This window comes from Typopeltis vanoorti, chromosome 17, assembly GCF_054136105.1.
Source record: "Typopeltis vanoorti isolate ZY-2024b chromosome 17, IOZ_Tvanoo_1.0, whole genome shotgun sequence".
NCBI classification, from domain to species: Eukaryota; Metazoa; Arthropoda; class Arachnida; order Uropygi; family Thelyphonidae; genus Typopeltis; species Typopeltis vanoorti.
In genome coordinates this window covers 112,255,941-112,275,629 of record NC_143565.1, presented here as the reverse complement: position 1 = coordinate 112,275,629, position 19,689 = coordinate 112,255,941, and the positions used below count along the sequence as shown (strand labels likewise).

The following is a 19,689-nucleotide window of genomic DNA, read 5'->3' as shown; positions in this document are numbered from 1 at the left end:
TTAATTGCATTTTTGTGAATTTTAATTTATAAGCTCTCTTCTAAAATTATAACCGAACTAATGACATATAAAAAACTATATTTAAATATACAATAATATTCTATAAATTTACTATTTATTATATTTAATTAAAAATTATACTTTTAAACCTTTTTACTTATTAAGTTATTTTATACAATACACCTTTTATTTTCGTAAATAATAACTTTAGAAATTGATTTTTTTTATAAGACTATTGCCAGTCTTATAAAATGGATTAATACCCTTGGAGGGTAATGGATGGCAATGCTGTAGCCAGTGAAGTTCTAACTGAGGCTCGGCTATTGCTGTTACCCTCCTACCATGATCAGAGCTTTAATAGCTCAATAACACCTTATCCCTACACTGTCCTCTACAGATAACGGGGAAGATAAAAAGCATTCTTGCTTCGCCCTTTTAAGCCCGTCCTTATAAGGACTATCGCAATAGCTCTGCTTTAAGAAAATTTATTTCAGGATTCATTATGTTATGAATCTTGTTTTATGTTCTTGTTTTACAAATTTCATTATCCGCATATTAAACCCTATCTTACCCAAAAGCACGTTCGTGTAATTGGAAGAGCGAAATGTGATATTTCTAGCAAAGCGCATCAATAAAGGTATTTTCGTCCAAAACTTTGAGCTCATCTTTTACATACTTTTTTTTTAATAGAATGCCTTTCAAAGCTATCCTACACGCTTTCATTTTTTATGTCAAAATTTCCACTGCGTTCTGACATCCTTAGGGAACTACATTCATATGATTTCTATTTTTATATTGATTTGTAAAGTATTGCTTTCATTTCCTCTTATTCATGCATTTCCTATCTCTGTATCCATTTCCGTATAAAACTTCCTGATGACATATCACATGTATACTTCATACAAAATTCATTAAAACATTTGTTGAACAGATTCAGAAGTTAATAGCTGAGAAAACAGTATTCAGAATAAGAATTTTTGGAGAAAATATTAACAAAAATATTAAAAATAAATAAATAAATAAAAACGCCTTGGGATTAGACTGTACAATAATTAATAGTTTAAGGTATAAGCAATTTGCGAAATACACCAAATATATAAATATATTAAATTTAATTATATTAAATGCTCAATAGCTGTAGAAATATTAGTGCTAATCGACCGTGAGATGCGGTGATTAATTAATACCCTTGGAGGGTAATGGATGGCAATGCTGTACCAATGAAGTTCTAACTGAGGCTCGGCTATTGCTGTTACCCTCCTGCCATGATCAGAGCTTTAATGGCTCAATAACATCTTATCCCTACACGGTCCTCTACAGATAATGCGGAAGATGAAAAGCATTCTCGCTTCGCCCCTTTAAGCCAGTCCTTATAAGGATGTAGAAATATTGTTGTTGTGTAGAAATGTTATATCATAGCAATGTCATATGAAGGAATGAACAGGAAAAAAAAAAAAAACAAAACACGTTCACAAGAGAGAGAGAGAATCAAATTTTCAGTTCTTTTAATTCAAGGGCACCGCAGACTGAAAAAACGAACCATAAATTAAATGAATTGGAGCATTACCTACAAAGTAAAAGCATAAAATTCTCTCTCAAAAAAAGGCCAACTTTGTAGTCTCTAAACTTTCACTCGACTTGTTCACTTAAGGGTGAATCTTAATTTCCCTTCAGCGTGGGAGAGAGCAAGAATCAGGAAAGAAATATTTAAATGTGTATTCATTCACAAAACCCAAATAGTACGACCTGTGTCTGCACTCTCCAGTATCCTACCTGAAGCATAAAATGAAACAGCCCCCCCATACGTGTGTTTGTCTCGGTTTGGAGGTTCAGCGTGAAGAGCTCCGTGCGTCACTTGATTGGTGGGTCACAATAATAACACCCAAGAACGCTTAAGGTCAGAAAACTTGATGATACGTTCCAGATTTGTGAGTCCCTCCCGTCATTCCCCGGCCTCCGTTTCCTGAACTAACCTACTATATAATGCTTTGATTAGCAAGAGAGTGAACTATAAGAGGAGTAACATTTTCAGGTTTGCGAGTCTCTTGCTTCGTATTGGCGTCAAAAGGAGAATTGTGAAGGATAAGCCACCTTACATGGTTTGTTTGATGACTAATATGTATATTTTAAAATATATACTAAAATAACTTACATATTTGCTCTAGCATATTAAGTTGGGAATTTTCTGTGTCTTATTTAGCTGGGGAAGAATGATTTAGTGTAAAATTTTATTTTATTTTGTTTGATGGATGAATGATGGATTTGATGGATATCTATATCACCCCCAAACCCATCAAAGGGTTTCTTTTTTGATTATCTACTTGTTCTATTATAGAATACTTATCATTTATATGTTACTAAACACCTAAAATAAATAATATGATGAAATTGATCCTTTATTGAATTTTACTAACATAAAAAAAAAAAATAACTTGAAGTCCTAGAAATTGCATTAGCAGTTAGAAAGAGAAATGTAATGCAAACGTATATATACAAAATACAGAATTTCAAAGCAAGTTTTGTATTGTTTACTCTCATTTTTTTTTATTTCTATTTATTTTTATGTTATATCTTTCATTAATTATTACAATAACGAGAACAGCAGAATTTTCATTCTATTCTAATAATAGAATGCTGTCTGTCAAATTTTCTCGTCAGATGGCACCACTTATAAGTAAGATATCCAATGCACTATAACAAGAACGAGATATTATTTTACCTACTAGACCAAACAATCTTCTCAGGAAAATTTTGCGAGAAAGTCCAGTAATTTAACTTCTGGATATTCAATAATAATTCAAATTAATGCCTTTAAAAGTTTCAGATCAATTTATTTCTATGTTCGTAACTTTCACAACATTGAAATTATTGGAAATGTGTTTAAGGAGGTAGAGTATTAGTAATTTGAAAATTCAAAAATTTTCTCTGAAAATCCTTCGTCTTATATAACTTATTTAAATATTGGCTCAATCTTAAGATCAATTTTATTAAGCGATGTGATATTATTTAAAAATGATACCACAGTCAAAATAATGACAAACAAAAGTTTGAATTGTGGTACGAAAATGATTCGTAATAGGGTATTTTGTAGACATACCGACACTGCACATTTTTATGGGTTGTGCCGGTAATGCACTATTCAAAAGATATTATGATTATAGAATAGTTGAGTAACAGCATTTTTCCAACTTAAAGCTTTCTGAGCTTCTGCCTTCTCCTCATTAAAAGCCCTTGGCATCCCCTGAATATCATACGAGAGTTCATGTAGAAAATAAGCAGCTTTTACTCTTGATATTAATTTCTTATTAAAGCGTTTTGTGAAATCAAAAAAAAAAAAAAAAAAAAAAAATGAAATATAACGAAGTCCATATTAATTGTGAAACTAGTCGGTTTTCTTTTTTATATTGTTACAGCCAAATAAATCCAACGTATTTTTCTCTTTGTAATTAAGTCCATTTAGTTCAATATATACATCTGATAAATAATGAATAATTTTCAATGAGCTGTATGAATAAATACAATGAAGATTTTAACAGGTTTACATGTTTTACTTTCAGATATATTTTTCACAATGAATAATATTTATAGCCTCGTTTTCGGCGTTTTATTAATGGCAACAGGAATTCTTGGTCAATACGGAGGTCTTTTTTATGGTCAATATGGAGGTTTCGGGGCTTCACCTGTCGGCTTCGGAGATGCTTTTGGACAAGAGAATCCATTCGTAGGCGAGTATGAAGAAGTAACAGGTGATGATGCCTCTGCAAGTAGTTTAGATGCATTTGGTGATTACGTTGACGACTTTGATTTCGCAGGATCACACAACAGGTTCGTAAATCGTTAACTATTAACAAATTGGCAAACGAATTGCTATAATATAAAGGAATATTGGTTAATTTCTTAGGTGTGAGTTGTGTACGCTTTGAATGTTTTTTTTTTATCGTTAATAATATATATATATATATATATATATATATATATATATATCTTTAACTAATATGTTTATTAATATATTAATTAACTAATTAATTAATTATTTATATATAATTTATTTACTCTAGATTCATTTCTCATCGTCCGCTGTGTTTTGCACATGCGCAAAGGTTATTATAATTGAAAATGTTGTCATTTGCACTTTGCAAAATATCATTAAATTTCTCCGGACTGTGTTTATTTTCTCTACAATAACAACGAAAAATTCTCTTTGGCGAGCAATACTCGTGTGACCTCTTATTCATACATAACACCGAAAAAGCACAATAACAACGAGTATTCTTTAGTGAGTAACTATTTTTAAGTACGCTGTAATAGCTCTTGCGGACATTTTCCCAAAAAGGCTTCAAAATACCTGAATCGAAATATTAATACGCTGATTCTTAATGTTTATTTACATAAATGTCAAAAGAGCATACAAATTTAATACCGGAAAACTTGTTTGTATTCAATGAACAAGTTCGAGTTCTGCCTATTACTTCCTCAACAAAACAAGTTTAACATCTCCAAGATTTCTCTACCACTTTATCCTAGATTAAAGCGTTTTTTTTTTTTTTTGGTATAATTTGCAATTAAAGCACGCACGTAGTTATAGTTTACATAGCGTTACACCTCGATAATGCAAACCACAACTTGGATGAATGGAAATCAGATACCTTTCTGTAGCGTCATCTAGCGGTAAGTTCTGAAACGTTTTGATCGTATCGCTTATACATGTCTATATCATTTTGTTTTTCTAATTTTATATGCACTTCACAACTAAAGGCACTTCGAATTCTGATTTAATAATAATAATAATATTTTCATATATTCTTAATTATTATTAATTAATTATGAATTAGGAATAAAAATAATTTCGAAATTTAAAGCTGACGTTATGGAAGATTTATAAATTTTAGTAGATGGCATTCTCATTTTTAAAAATAATATATATATCTGCATTTTTTCCCTTAAATTCTGTTAGGTAATAATATAATATTCTGTAGTCAGTGTGTCTACTTTTTTTTTACAAAATCAATTCCTTTTTTAGAACTGATTTTGTAAAATAATAATAATAATACATTTGGCTTAAAGAATTTCTTTCTTTCTTTTTTTAAATTAACTGTAGTACATATTTATGTAATATTCGTTTATTTATTTATTATTTTTTATCTGAGTTGAAACCTATTGCACATTTATTATTTGACGGTATTATCACTGAAAATCTTCATAAAATTTCAGAGCTAATCAAATTATTTGAAACATTCTTGCTACGGTAGAATCTGCACTCGTGCTCAAAAACAAAAAAAAATATAGCCCAATATGAAGTACATTTCAAAAGTATATGAAAAATTTACTGTGTACAATTAATTATAAAATTAATAACTATGTTAAATTTTAATTTTTTGCTTCATTTTATTAATATTAATTAATTATAAAGAATTTTAATAAATAAAACTATGATTAGAAAAATCTACCATTTAGTTGTTTATATACTTTTTATATTTGAAAATATTTCTGGAAATTGTTTTTGATTGAATAATTTAATTTGATTGTTAACTACCCAGCGAGGAATGTTTGAAGGAATAAATTTAATTATGTGCATCGATTTGTTTTCTAATAAATTATCGAAAGTATGCGTTATGATATTGCTTTCGATAAGACAATTCGAATTAATTGCTGAAATTTCACCAAGATAATAATCGGCGGTGCGATCAAGTTCTTAAGCCTATGATCTGTACAGATAACGCTTTCGTACCAATTTGTAATTTACTTATCATGTTACTTTTTTGGTTTGTTTGCTATGCCTAAATTTGTGTAGATTTCTTCAGTACTATGGTTTCTGTGATCTTGAACTTTACATGAAACTACAGCATAATAATTACACCTTTGGCAAAAATATATACAGACACTGACGATTGGACTGATTTTCCTTCAAGCTACATCAACATCACTGGAATGGATTCCAAACTTAGATGCAAATGTAGATTTCATATTCATATTTATATGTTTTTTTTTTTTTTAATTCTCTATTGTACTGCACGTGCGAACGATAAATAATTCCTCACAAGACAGTCAGAGAGACTCTCTCAAAGAAGATGCCACTGCTAAAAGTTTTCAGTAAAGCTTTCGAAACATCCTATTCTCAAGTTCGTGGAGATTGGCATGAAAGTTGATTATTTTGGTATGTAAGATAGCTAAACTCTGATTCATTACTTTAAGCCCCATCCTCATGTAAGAACCCACATCGCAACTGTTCTGAATGATCATATGCAATTACAAAAATCTGAACAAAAGTACATCCTGGTATATCACAATGTTATCAATATGGCTTAAGATAAAGTTCTTCCCGTGTGCATCCTCTTCCAGACTTCAAAGAAGAAACCCGATACCACGAAGGAATTTTATAAGATCCTCAGCGACAAACGTAGTATGAAAGCAAGAAGAAGATACCTAAATCTAAAAAATCTAAAATCTAAATCTAAATGCCCTAAAAGGAAAAGAAAGATTAGATTTAGATCTGTACAGATTTTAAGGGATAAGCAGTGGAAACTGAGAAGTTAAAAGATCTCAAGGTTGTTTGTAAAGCCTTGGATTGGGGCTGAGAAATACGTCCACATTTTCTGAAGCACAGAGAATTGAACTAGGTGTCGTTTCTTCCTCTGAAGAAGAAATGAGCAGACGATCTCATTTAATTTCAGTTCTTAGGACTGAAATTATATATACAGTATATGAATAATCCTATAGATATTTTATTTTATTGCTAGGTAAACTTTTTGCTTAGTTATCGCAAACAACATCTTTACTAGGACATGGCTAGTTCTGCCCTAGTGGAAATAGCCTGGTCAGCGCAAAACTACCGAAACTTGAGATTTCCAGATTTCTGTCGCAAGTCAGTCATCATCCAATTTTAATTTTAACATTGATAACGAAGTTTGGCTGATTACAAAATCCGTTTGTGTAAAGAAATAATAAAAATGCAAAACGAGACAAGCGAGCAACAGAGAGCTCTTCAATTCCGATGAAAAATTATACAAGGTTACCTATTATATAAATTACATAAAAAAAGAAAAGAAGTGTACCTAGTAAATAAAAAAAAATAAAAGAAAAATTTAAAAAATGGTAAGATTTTTGAAATTATTTGGATAATTTTAATATTTCCATTAATATTCAATATTTTTAAATAAAATATTCCAAAAAAATATGTGCTGATACTTTGTCCATATATGCTGTTTGAATAACATGATTTGACTGACAATATTCACAATTTTGCCAGCCATTACTTCGAAGGGATGACGTGGTGACAGAGATATCATAAGAATAATGCATGACACGATGGAGTCAAAGCATTTTCTTTAAAAAAAAAAAAAAAACAACAGAAAAATAGAAGTTTCTAGAAATAAACGTTATCCAATCTTTAAAAAAAATACCGAATGAAAATAAAATTAACTGAATGTAGGAAGGATGTTCATGTAGTAGGATGAGTATTAATATATTATTAATATTAAAGTATCTAAATTTAAGATCTATGATCTAAATAAATTCTCGAAATTTACAGAATTTAAAAATAATCATTATACATTATATATAATGTATAATAATTAGTTTCGTGTATAAAAAAATTCATGGGGAGTATTTTATTTTATTTTTTCATTTGAGACATGAGTTTCATTTGAGAAGTCAAGGGAGTCTAGAAATCAGTGTGATAGCATTTAAAGGTAGTCTTATAAATTATGAATTATTTCCTTGCAACAAATATCTTGATGGTTACAGACAACGTTTGGCAAAGCATAATGTAATTGCACTTTACAACTCTAGATGGCGCTACTGTATTGACAGTAAGAAATTACAGTATTTTGGATAGACATTCTCCTTAAGAGATCACATATAATTATTATTAAAGTGAATTTTGCGATAAAATTTAACTTATGTGTATATTATTATTGTCAAATGCAGCTATTCAAATAATTATTTTCCTATTTAGTATATGAAATATGTACAATCACTGGTTATTATACTTTTTATTATTTATGTGAATAAAATGATTTTAAAAAATAAACTTAGTTTTTTGACAGTGATTATAGTTAACAAAGAGTTACATATAATAAAGTAGGGACTGGAAAACCTCGTTTATATGTAATGTTTCTGCGTTTACAACTACATGACAAATCTTGATAATTTAGTAATTCTTTGCATTTGCACTTTCACACTTGTTTCGAAACGTTATTTTTTTCTTGTCTTTAACCTGCGTAGAAAGCAAAGGATTTTTATCCAATAAAACTTTAATTGGTTACCTTTTTTTATACAAATTAAGAATTAATACTTAACTCACATTTATAGTAAAATTACGTTTTAATTAATAAAGATATTAATTATCTGTAAGTTAGACAAGGAAAAAAATAATAAATACCCAGAATTTTTGGGTGGTATATGAAACCGTCAGTGTTTTTGCCACTGATCTTTTTTATTTTAAGAATAATTGTGTTATTAAAAATAAATAAAAAATTACTCGCAGTCGACAGGATTCGAACCTGTGCGGGGAGACCCCAACGGATTTCTAGTCCGTCGCCTTAACCACTCGGCCACGACTGCTGCTGTAGAATGCATTTTAATTCAAGAGGTAATGAGCATCGAACTAAACTAGTGAGTACATTACAGTAATTTCATTGTGGTTAGTATATTATTTTTCGGAAAATAATGAGCGCTGTTGATTAGTATAAATAAAATCTTACTCGTCCAGCAGAAGTGAAGAAACCTTACATGTAAAGCAATGTAAATAAATATATACTAAAGTAGCATTACGTCAAGTTTCATGTGTTGATATTTATCAGCTATTAATTATTTTTATTAATAACATATTTATTAAATATTCTTTGCGCCAATCTGTTTTACAACTACGATTCTATATTCAATTTTAAACAATTTCCAAAATAATGTAATTATTTGAGTTTAAATTTTTCTTATTTGTTTCCTAGGTTTGTGTCAGTACCTCTTTACGTGCAAGGATTGTTTAAAGGAGAATTCAGGAGGCAGGACAGAAATAGCATTAAGAATGAACATCACAACACCCCCTAGTGACAGGGAAAGAAATACACCTGTCGATTTACATGTGAAGTTGTAAATAAGTTCGTTCTCCCACCAAATATTTATGGAATTGGACGTCACATAACCGCTACATTGATCTCTAGAATATCTTTAAAATTTCAGCACAGAAGGTGTTATTGTTTTGTTTTGTTGTTCTTTTAAAGACGTTATTGTAATATAGTCTTAAAATGCATCAGAATAAAGAAATATATACTTTTTTCCCCCCTGTGGTCGTGTTTACTAATCGGTACTTGTTTGCAATAATCTTATAATCATTATAAGGAAACTTAATAATTGTATTAAAATAATTTATATCTTTATTAAACTAAGTAATATCTAATGTAAGAAAATAAAATCATATTAAAAATAAAATAATATTACAATTTATTTTATAAAATCTTAAAATTCTGAAAACTACTTATTTTATTTTGTATGAAACTATTCACACCTATTAAATTATTACTAGTAATCCTATGATATATCCTAGTTTCATTGGTATGTTTATATGTATAGTGTTGTTATGATATGATACTATATGATATCATTTATAACTAGTTAAGATAAAAAGCCAAATGGCTATTGATGTTTATCCCCTTATTTTCTATATATATTAAGGTGTCAGAAAACTAGCCATTTCGCTTTTTATCTTAACTAAAATAACTAAAATATAATTACACCTTTATCGCATTCATATCGTATAGTGAAGGTATGTAAGTTCTTTTCACTAAGCTTTGATATCTTCCAGGTCTACCCACTCACTGATAAGACCTCAAAAAAGGTTGAAACCGGTCTGGGTAGTGACCTCTCCTCATAATGTAATGACAATATTACATCTCCTAGGAGCTGTGTTTACATTATGAGAAAATATCAAGAATAGTGAGGGAGCTTGCTCCACCTTTACTTCGAATTGCCTTCGCCGATAGTTTTTCGGCATGAAACTTATAGATCGTAGTTATCGATCTTCAGTTTCGCTTACTGGCTATAAAACAACAAAGGATGTTTATCCCCTTATTTTCTATCATTTATAACTATAAATTTGTAATTGTATATCTCCAATTTAAAGTGCTGGATTGAGATTGATATTGGATAAAATCATTTAGCGTTTCCTAGAAATAGGAAATGGAAGGACAAACATTAAAATATTGTGGTCGTAATCAGAAAGGAATGGATAGCCCCCCCTTCCCCTAGGAAGATGATCATGCACGGTAAAAATCAGGAATTTAGAAAGGGAAGACCTAATTGAGTTGAGCTGATCAAGTGGAGAGATTCTAGGAATCTCTCCAAGGCGTCCAACGATAAAATGTGCATTTTATCGTTGGACGCCTTCAGGGATAAAATACAAATTTGTCCTGGCATGCTAATGGTTAAAAGTGCACGGAAAAACCTCATGAAAAGGTTAGGCATTCTCAGACATGAGAAGACCGATTAAGATCAGTAATTATTATTACTATTTATTTTAATCAATTATTTTTATCGTTCTTTGAAATAACTCCATTTTCAATGCAGCGCAAAGTAATATAATACTTGTGATATTATTATTATTATTACCGCGTGACACATCCAGGGAGTCCAAGGACTCATCATGTTATCGAAAAAATAAGCATGAACTTATCTGAAGAGCACGGGATTGTAATTCACTTAAGGAATTATACCGAAGGCAGTTAGTTAATATTAACATAATTCTTCATGAATTTTGTACTTGATAATAAACGAAGCGGGACTTGTTTCATGCATGAACACTTGTACTGGTGCCCTCCTCTTCCTATCATTGCGATGAAATAAGCAATATTGCAATATCCTAGTTTTTTATTTTTATTTTATTTATTTATTTTTTATTTTAATTATGGCTGAAGTAACCAAAGCTATGAGACCAATCTAAAATGTGTGAGTTCTTCTGTCTGATTGTCTGTTTAGCGAAAAAACTCTCCTAACTCCATACGAGACTAATTCACTTTCACTTGAAAAGTTCCTTATGAAGGGAATCTAATGAAATTATCAAACTTCCTTGATAAGGAAACTATCAAATACGCTTGAGTTGTTGTCGCATTGACAATGATATTTTGTTACTGACTTAAACATAAATACATAAGAATGCATTCTCTCTCTCTCTCTCTCTCTCCCACATACGCCTCTTTTCTCTCGTCAAGGATGCGAGGAACATCACTAGGTCTTTTTGCAAAGGAATTTCCTTGGAAACCCCCCCCCCCACACACACACAGGCACATAGATACTACAACAAACTAGCAGATGAATGCGAAAGAGAGTTCACATGACCTTTGCTGCCTAAAGGTTAACTAAATAATCGTAAATCTTTATACAGATCGTAATGCGAATGTTCTGGATTATCACTACACAGATTTCTTATCAACAGAATACTTATGATGACTGGACTAATTCTAATGTGGATAAGAAGGCGATCACATAGCATTTTGAATAGCACGGTCTTGTAATTACTGTCAAGAGTCAGGAATTTCCTGATTATTTCAATGTCATTTCCAAATACTGTGTGTGTTGTTTCATGAGAACAATATTAAAATAGCGTACTGATTAACATTATAACTATCAGCCAAAATTTATTGCTTTGTTAATAATGCTCTATCAAGTCATCGCCATGATATCATTAATTTAACCTCTCACAGCCTCTCCAAAGAAAATACTAACCATTTTAATAAGTGGACTGCGGCCTGACTTTCCAATCAATGCTCAAAACTCAGATATTCACAGAATTCAAACTTTAAAGAATTTAAACCGTTTAGATGTAAAGAAGTAACAAATATTTGAACCGCGAGGATGGTTGCGTGTCTTTAGATGTATATTTAGGTGAATATTTCATTAATATTACGTAGTTAACTGTCCGATTTAAAATATATATGAATTTGACTAGATTGTTTTCTTTCCTTTATTTGCTGTTACTAGTCAGCCAAATAATAGATCTAGATCTTTACTTCGCTAGCATGGTGTCGTTGAGAAGGACATTAGTCAGTCAATCTATGACCAGTGGCGGTTGTACATAAGCACTGCGACACTGCAGCACCCCCAGGAAAAAACGGAAAAATTTTTTTGTTTGTGTTTATAAATAATAACAATGCTTACACCATTCCATAAATAGAATACAACCCTGTTAAAGGTTACAGCTTATGTTTCGACATCGATTGAATAGTTAATAATTGGAATTGTTCGATTAACGCTTTAGATTACGAAACAAATGCACTGCGATCTAACGCACTGTCGGAATTATCACGTTCGGTCAGTTCCGGCTAGACTCGACAATATTCGTTTGCACTTGTCACTGCACGTAACAAGTGAATCCAACACTGCTCAACGAGCAGTGTCGCTACAGATAAGTTGTATGCTTGCGCGCCTTATTTCCGTGTACGAAACTTTTATTATTGGTTTGTTCGTGGTGAGGATGAAAATTTTTAATAAAGTAATTTTTTTATATGTAAATTTACTTATTAATAAATTGTTTACTGATTAGGAAGCGGATTATTTTTTCTTATTTGCATATGCAGTGGGAGTGCTGCATATTTTAAGTGGGGGTGCTGTCCCCATTTAAAGGAATTAAAGTAATAGTTCTTATTGCTAGTATTAGCAAATTAAAATACAGAATAAAAATAAATAATAATAATAAACACAAAAAATAAGCGTGCTATGTTATTCTGTTATTCACAATATATACAGGATTCACTTATTCAGTTGTGAATTATCTTTAGTATGTATTTGAAAATTGTTTTACTATTTATTGCATGCATGTTTATGAAGATATGTAACTATTTTCATCACACCTCCACTTCAGTGAGTTTTCTCAATTATTAATTTCGTTCAGAAGATAACATTTATCAAGTGCAGCACTCAAAGATGGTCAAGAACTGATATTAATATGAAATTGCGTGAACTTTTTTTATCGTGAGTTACAAAACTAATTAGGTAGAGATGACAAATGTGATAGCACGAAACCTGATAACGTTCTTGCTCGCTGAAAGCAGGATGAAAGTAATTATTGAAGTTTTTCATAAAATGAAAAAAAAAAAAAAAATCGCAGTCGACAGGATTCGAACCTGTGCGGGAAAATCCCAACGGATTTCTACTCCGTCGCCTTAACCACTCGGCCACGACTGCTCCCTTTACATCTTTTAAAACACACACATTGATCTAAAACAACAAACACAAAGCAACAATAATAAATTATTGGTACTATAACAATGTTATGAAATCATCATTACCGCATACTAATTGGCGTGCATGCTAATTTTGTTCTGGCTGTTAAATCATTTGCTTATTTATTTCTTTTTTAAAAGAAATTAACAACTATGTACCACCTTGCTCTGCACCACTTTCTTCCTTTAAGTGGTGTAGAGCGAGGTGATACATTCGTTTATCTTGTTGGATTGTCCAGAGGATGAGAACTACCGGAATATACGTGTAGGGGTAGGATGGAAGAACACCCCTTTAGGAATTTTCAGTTATATAGTTTGATGATGAATTATAAATTTCTGAGAGCCACAATTCATCATTGGAAATGGATTACTATGCTTCATCAGTGTGTAATTGCTTGCTGAAGTGGGACGAAATGATCCACTACTTTGGATTCATTTAAAAGAAGCGATTCCACGTACTGGAGTTGCTTGAGAAGGAGATGTAGAAATACTGCCTACTTTATTAGTATAAACAATTCTAAGTTTTTGGTAATCACAATCAGCTTAAATTTTAATTTGCATTATGATTAAAATGTGAATTTTTTTATTTTATTTAATTAAACCTGTTATTATAATTGCTTCTTTTACTTTAAGTATTTCAGAGGGAGAAGGGATAGTCCCTGATCAGTCATCGATCTAAGGATGCATTGCAGTATTTCTTTTCTTTTCTGTTACTCAGTGATGATACTGTTAACACTAATTGCATTAATGTTTTTGATTCAGACTCGAAAAAGCTCGAAAGAATGAAACCTCCTTAATTAAATTAATAAAAAATAGGAATATGAAAACAGTAAGATAATAAAATGCTTAATTTAATAACTCAAAGAAAACTGTCGATAATTAAATATTTAATTGGCATGTCATACAAAAATTAAATATAATATCAATGACAAAAAACCAAAAAAAATTCAAAAAGAGTAAAAAGAAAATTAAAAAAAGCCGAACTCCATAAAAATACAACGCATACGGAATTTAAGTAAAAACTTCCCCCAATAAAACACGAGAAACAAAATTCCCGGTAGAGTTCGGAGGGGTTCATGTTATCGTAACAAGTACGTTACTCTAGGTTATCACGCGCCTTTAGGCCATAAAATTTCCAAGCTATTTATAGAAACATTTCATTAAGGTGCGTTTGGCCCTAAGAGGTCACTAACCTGGTGAAAGATTTGTTGACCTAAATCGACTGGAAAGAAATAAGACACCTAACAATGACTTGGGGAGATAGGGGAGGGATATTAGGAGGCACAGAGGACAAACAAGGTAAATGGGGATTCCCTTTTACACCCACTGATTTTCAGCGAATGTGATAAAGATCTATTGTGAGAACATCTATTTGGAGTAGTTAAAATTAGAGTATTTACTGCAATATAATTATACGATGCTGTTTATTGTTGTGGCATACTGAATAACCTGACTGTTTTTTTTTTTTCTTCTTCTTCAAAATTGTATTTTTCTTCATTGTTGGAATCTGAGGCTGTATTTCTTAACCTAATCTTTCTCGTTAATGTTTAAAAAATGCAGGAGAGATTCCTGAATTCATAACACGCTGATTTACATTTGTCTAAACTTGAAAATGAAAACCGAACAATTTTTTTTGGAGGGACTTTCTATTTGAGTCACCAATGAACGTCCAGAAAGCTTTGTATTTCCTCGAAGAAAAGAGATGAAAGTAGGGCGAAGAACTTCATGACTTTCGCGATCCAGTTGTTATTAGAGGCTATTTGTAGGTTACCCACATCAGTTTACTGTAGCTCTTGTCCGGTGCACGGACCTTCGCATTGAAGATAGGACAAATACTTTCCCTAATAAGGTAAGACATCATTTCTTCTTTCAGCTCTCCGAGTTTATCATCCTTACATCTATAGAGATTTAAACGCATATCACTCAGTCGATTTTATTTCACTTCTTAGTGACAATGGACCGATTGTTCGTCGCGGTCATTTTTCTAGCTTTGTTTGTCTCCACTTGGGCACAGAAGGGTGACGGTGTAATCAGTATCAATCTCAATCTCCCCGGCAGTCAGGAGACAGTGTATAGGAAACGCAAAGTTGAACAGGTGAAGCCAACACCAAAGCCGTTCGCCCTAAACATCGATATCCCGTGAGTATTGCTTCTCATACAAAGTTATTAACACAATAAATATTAATGCAATTAACTGAATAAATGTTTACCTGCTTCCACTCTCAAGGGATTTTTCTGTTATTATGACGTTTCAGTTATATTTGAGTAACCATTTTCGCAGTCGCGAAGGATTATCTCAAGGTAGGGAGAAAGTTTATTACATATTGTGGTTTATTGTTGGAGAGAACTTGAGATTGTGTGTATAGTTTGAAAGATCTCTTAAATCGGTTAACTTTTTATTTATTTATTTATTTTATTTTTATTTTTTTTGAGTGGTTGTCTGAAGATCGAAATTGTGGATCTCAATCTTTGCACACAAAATTATCATTGCACTCATGAAAATAATAAATGTGAACCATGCACACAATTTTATCATTTTTTAAAAAAAAAATCATGGTTGCATTACGACTTAGAAGGCTAAAATGATGCCAAGAACCTCGCAAACTATGACTTTGGAATCAGGTCATTAACTGGTCGTTTACTTGTACCTCAACGTCACGAATTGCATCTTCTCCCTTATATAATATTTTATAGCCCGAAGAAATGTAAAAAGTACTGAATACTAATAGAGACTTTAAAAGTAACTATTTGTGTAGCCGTCAACATGTATGGATGTTTTTATGATATTTGGAAATATGGTCTGAAAATTCCTTGAAGGAATTGTAAATGTTTTTTTTTTTTTTAATTATGTGTCTACGTGAATAGTCGGGGATGAGATAATAAATCGGTACTTGCTTGTTTGCATTCTTTTGGTTTCAAATTCATTTTACACTTGAAAATCTGCAGTTAATTTTCTATTTTAAATGCTAATAGAACATTCTTGCATACGATTATAGTATTTTAAAATGATAGTATTTTACGTATAAAGTATTTCTGGGTTGTTGTTGTTTAGGCGCATGCAACAACAAGGGTTATGAGACAAGTTTTTCAGCGTCTATTTTCCGACTATAAAAACCGGAGTTCCAGAATGAAAAACGATGCCATTTATGTGTGACCCCGAGCTCATTCAACTTCAGTCGAAAGCCTCTTATAAATGCAGTTCTAAACGGTATTTGAATTAAGATATTGTCAATCGAAGGGCACTGGGAAGATTTCAACTGTATCGTTGACTGTATTACATTAAAAAATGAAAGACCTTTTAGTTTTTTTTTTATATAAAGTTTTTCCATTTATTGTACACTTGGGAACCAAAACATTGATGAAATCTGAAAGCCTTTAAAAGTGATTAAACTATTCGTATTTTGAATGCAAATATTTGTTTATAATCTTCATTTACAATGAATACCATTGAATTGACGTAAAATGACCAATAAGAGCGACAGATAACTAATTGTACACATAATATTCAAGAACTACTCTTAAAAATAAACTGATATTACAATGTTGAAACTACACCCTCTGTCCAAAAAGAAACCGAACTTTTCGAAAATAGAAGAAACTAGTGGCGCCACCTGGTGTATCTTTTTGTTGTCGAAAGCGGAAAGCTTCAATAGTGTTGTGTCAGCTGTTTATGACATATGTTTCATTAGAAGCCGAGTTCTAGTGCCAAGAGTGACAGTGTGTTTTGACAAATGGTCGGTCGTCACGATATTCATGCCGTACACGAAGAGGACCGTGCCCAGTGGCGTCACGTGGTATTTGAGGCCAAAAGTCCCCCCCCCCATTGAGCTGATAGCACCTAGATAAGTACGTAAGGTAAGTAAGAAGCCGAGTTATAGTGACAGTGTGTTTTGACGAACCGTCGGAAAATGAGTTTCAAACAGAAAGCTGCGATTGACTTTTGTGTTGATTTTGTGTTTAAAGCATCAAATGCTTCAAAAAGCATACAGTGATGAATGCTTGTCCCGTACTCAAGTTTACGAGTGGTTTAAGCGATTTCAAAGTGGTCGTGAGACGTTTGAGGACGATGAAAATCCGTGCCGTCCAAAAACTGGACTGAACGAAGTTAAGATCCAAAAAGTGCGTGATTTCTGGTTTTTGGTTTGCCTACGGAATTGTGGGCGATGTTTTTGAGATAAGATATCTTGGAATTTTCTCAGGGTGACACACACATCCGTCATTGTCATGTTTTGACTTTGGTTGTCTATAGATGGCTGTACTAATTTTCCAATACAGTTTGGGGTATTGCTTTCCTGTCAAAGGGTAAGAATTCTCAGAGTAGAGTCGTGATGGGGGCAGTGATTAGGCTTTTCTGAATAATTTAATTATATGCTGGTGTCCCTCAAACGCACACTTTTTTCCCCATAGCTCATATATATCATATTCTATATTCATATTCTAAAGACTATGGGAATTCTTTCTAGAAATTCTAATGATAATTTAAATTACTTACAGTCTTTCCAGAATGGCTATTTTAAATGCAAATATTCCAAAATAGTTGAATTTTATATCCACAGCATAACACAAATGCTCACACAGAACAATATAACCAGAAAATATAGTTGACCACATCATTTAGATTTCCACCCGTTTGGTTGCGTTCGTTTTCTTGGAGATGACTCATTAATTTCCGGTCTTAGTTTTCGACCTCTATCACACTATGGAACTGTTTGTATTAATCACATCCTGTAATATATGAGTTGCAGTATTGTTCAAAAGGTATAATTTTCCCATGGTTCGATGTTTCTCAAATACTTACATATGACTACGTGATAAGAATTAAAAGTCTTATTTGTTCATGCAAGCCCTCAAATATTTCAAGAAACTGTCAACTCTTGAAAGCAAAAGGAATAATCGGGTATTAAATTAATTGCCAGAATTTTAGTGGAGAAGATTTCACCTGAAAAGTCACAATATTGTTAGAATTTGGTTATTTTACAGCGCCATTAGATATTTTAAACCAACACGTTACTAAAACTCTTAAAAATATTGCTGTAGAAAAAGGTATCGTAGTGTGCAGATAAAATCAAGTGAATCAACATGCACATATCAAATAATACTCATTGGAAGAGAAAAAAAAAAAAAAAACATTAACGAACTTAATAGCCAGACCCGTTCTTCATTTAAATGATACCAAATGATGAAAACAATATTTGCATGAATTTCAAAAGTTTGAAAAAGCTGATCGATTTCTTGTTTGCTGTGATCATAAATATTTATTTGAGGGTAAATATTTTTTTTCTTTCTTTCTTTCTTTCTGATTTAATTTTCATTTAAAATAAGAATAAATAATTATTTATTTGTAATGGAAAGCATATCGAATATAATAATTGTGTTAAAAATATATATAAATATCCCTACTGCGAAATAAATGTCGGGCTGAGAGGACAACAGTCAGTTGGGACCAACTGAAATGAGTTTTACATAATTGAACTATGTAAAAACCACAGTCCAAGTTGTTTTGAAATGTCACATGGAGAAAAAACACATGAATTACACGTAAGCACCAGTGGCAAATCATATACTATGAACAACAGCGCAAATGTGAAATCAGAAGAATAAGAAAAAAAATACTGTATTTTTCACTTTATTTAATTTCTGTATGTTAGATATTCTATTCCCATAGAATATGAATATAGAATAAAATATGTATGAGGTATTTAAAAAAAAGTGTGTGTTTGAGGGACACCAGCATATAATTAAATTATTCAGAAAAGCCGGCCTAATCACGACTCTACTCTAAGAACTCCCACCCTTTAACAGGAAAGAAATATCCCAAACTGTATTGGAAAATTAGTACAGCCATCTATAGACAACCAAAGTCAAAACATGACAACAATGATGGATGTGTGTGTCACCCTGAGAAAATTCCAAGATATCTTATCTCAAAAACATCGCCCACAATTCCATAGCCAAACCAAAACACCATGTGATATCACAGAGAGACATATGTTCCCCAGAAATTTCCAAACACAAAACGTCACGATTCTTATCTCTAAATATCACCCACAATGCTCTAGGCGAACCAAACAAGCCACGTGATGCCCTTGACAGATGCCCAGTCCCCAGTGAAATTCCAAACTTTATCTTATCACTATCCATCACCCATAATACCATACGCAAATCATTTACTTATCTACAACTCATAACAACACATATCCAGGACACTGACATCGCTTCCCCTTTCACCCTACCCCTATTTGGTTCATGGTATCCCACCAATCACGACACGAATCCTTATCCACTAATATATATCTCCATTTTCCATTCAAAACAATAACGTCACTTATTTAAAACTAACAAATTACGTCACTTTTCTTCATCTGATAACAACACATCCACCTCACGATTCCTTATCTTATCTTGATCTGGTCAGAAGTGCACCACCAATCACGACACGAATCTTATCTCTAATCATCACCCGTAATTCCATACGCGA

The 19,689-nt window shown here is 31.8% G+C and overlaps 1 protein-coding gene and 2 non-coding genes across 3 annotated transcripts; 1 reads left to right on the top strand and 2 right to left on the bottom strand.

The window, feature by feature from the left end:
- The first annotated feature begins 1,987 nt into the window (after window positions 1-1,987).
- On the top strand, window positions 1,988-9,275 carry LOC150097793 (uncharacterized). The gene is made up of 3 exons (XM_090406837.1): window positions 1,988-2,099; window positions 3,558-3,825; window positions 8,946-9,275. Exons 2-3 carry the CDS (start codon window positions 3,572-3,574, stop codon window positions 9,043-9,045), a joined length of 354 nt encoding a protein of 117 aa, XP_090262963.1. The 5' UTR covers window positions 1,988-2,099; window positions 3,558-3,571; the 3' UTR covers window positions 9,046-9,275.
- On the bottom strand, window positions 8,481-8,562 carry TRNAS-AGA (transfer RNA serine (anticodon AGA)). Its single transcript has one exon. It is a non-coding gene; the product is annotated as a tRNA-Ser (tRNA).
- A 3,816-nt stretch (window positions 9,276-13,091) lies between the features above and the next one.
- Window positions 13,092-13,173, bottom strand: TRNAS-AGA (transfer RNA serine (anticodon AGA)). The gene has a single exon. It is a non-coding gene; the product is annotated as a tRNA-Ser (tRNA).
- Between the last annotated feature and the right edge of the window lie 6,516 nt (window positions 13,174-19,689).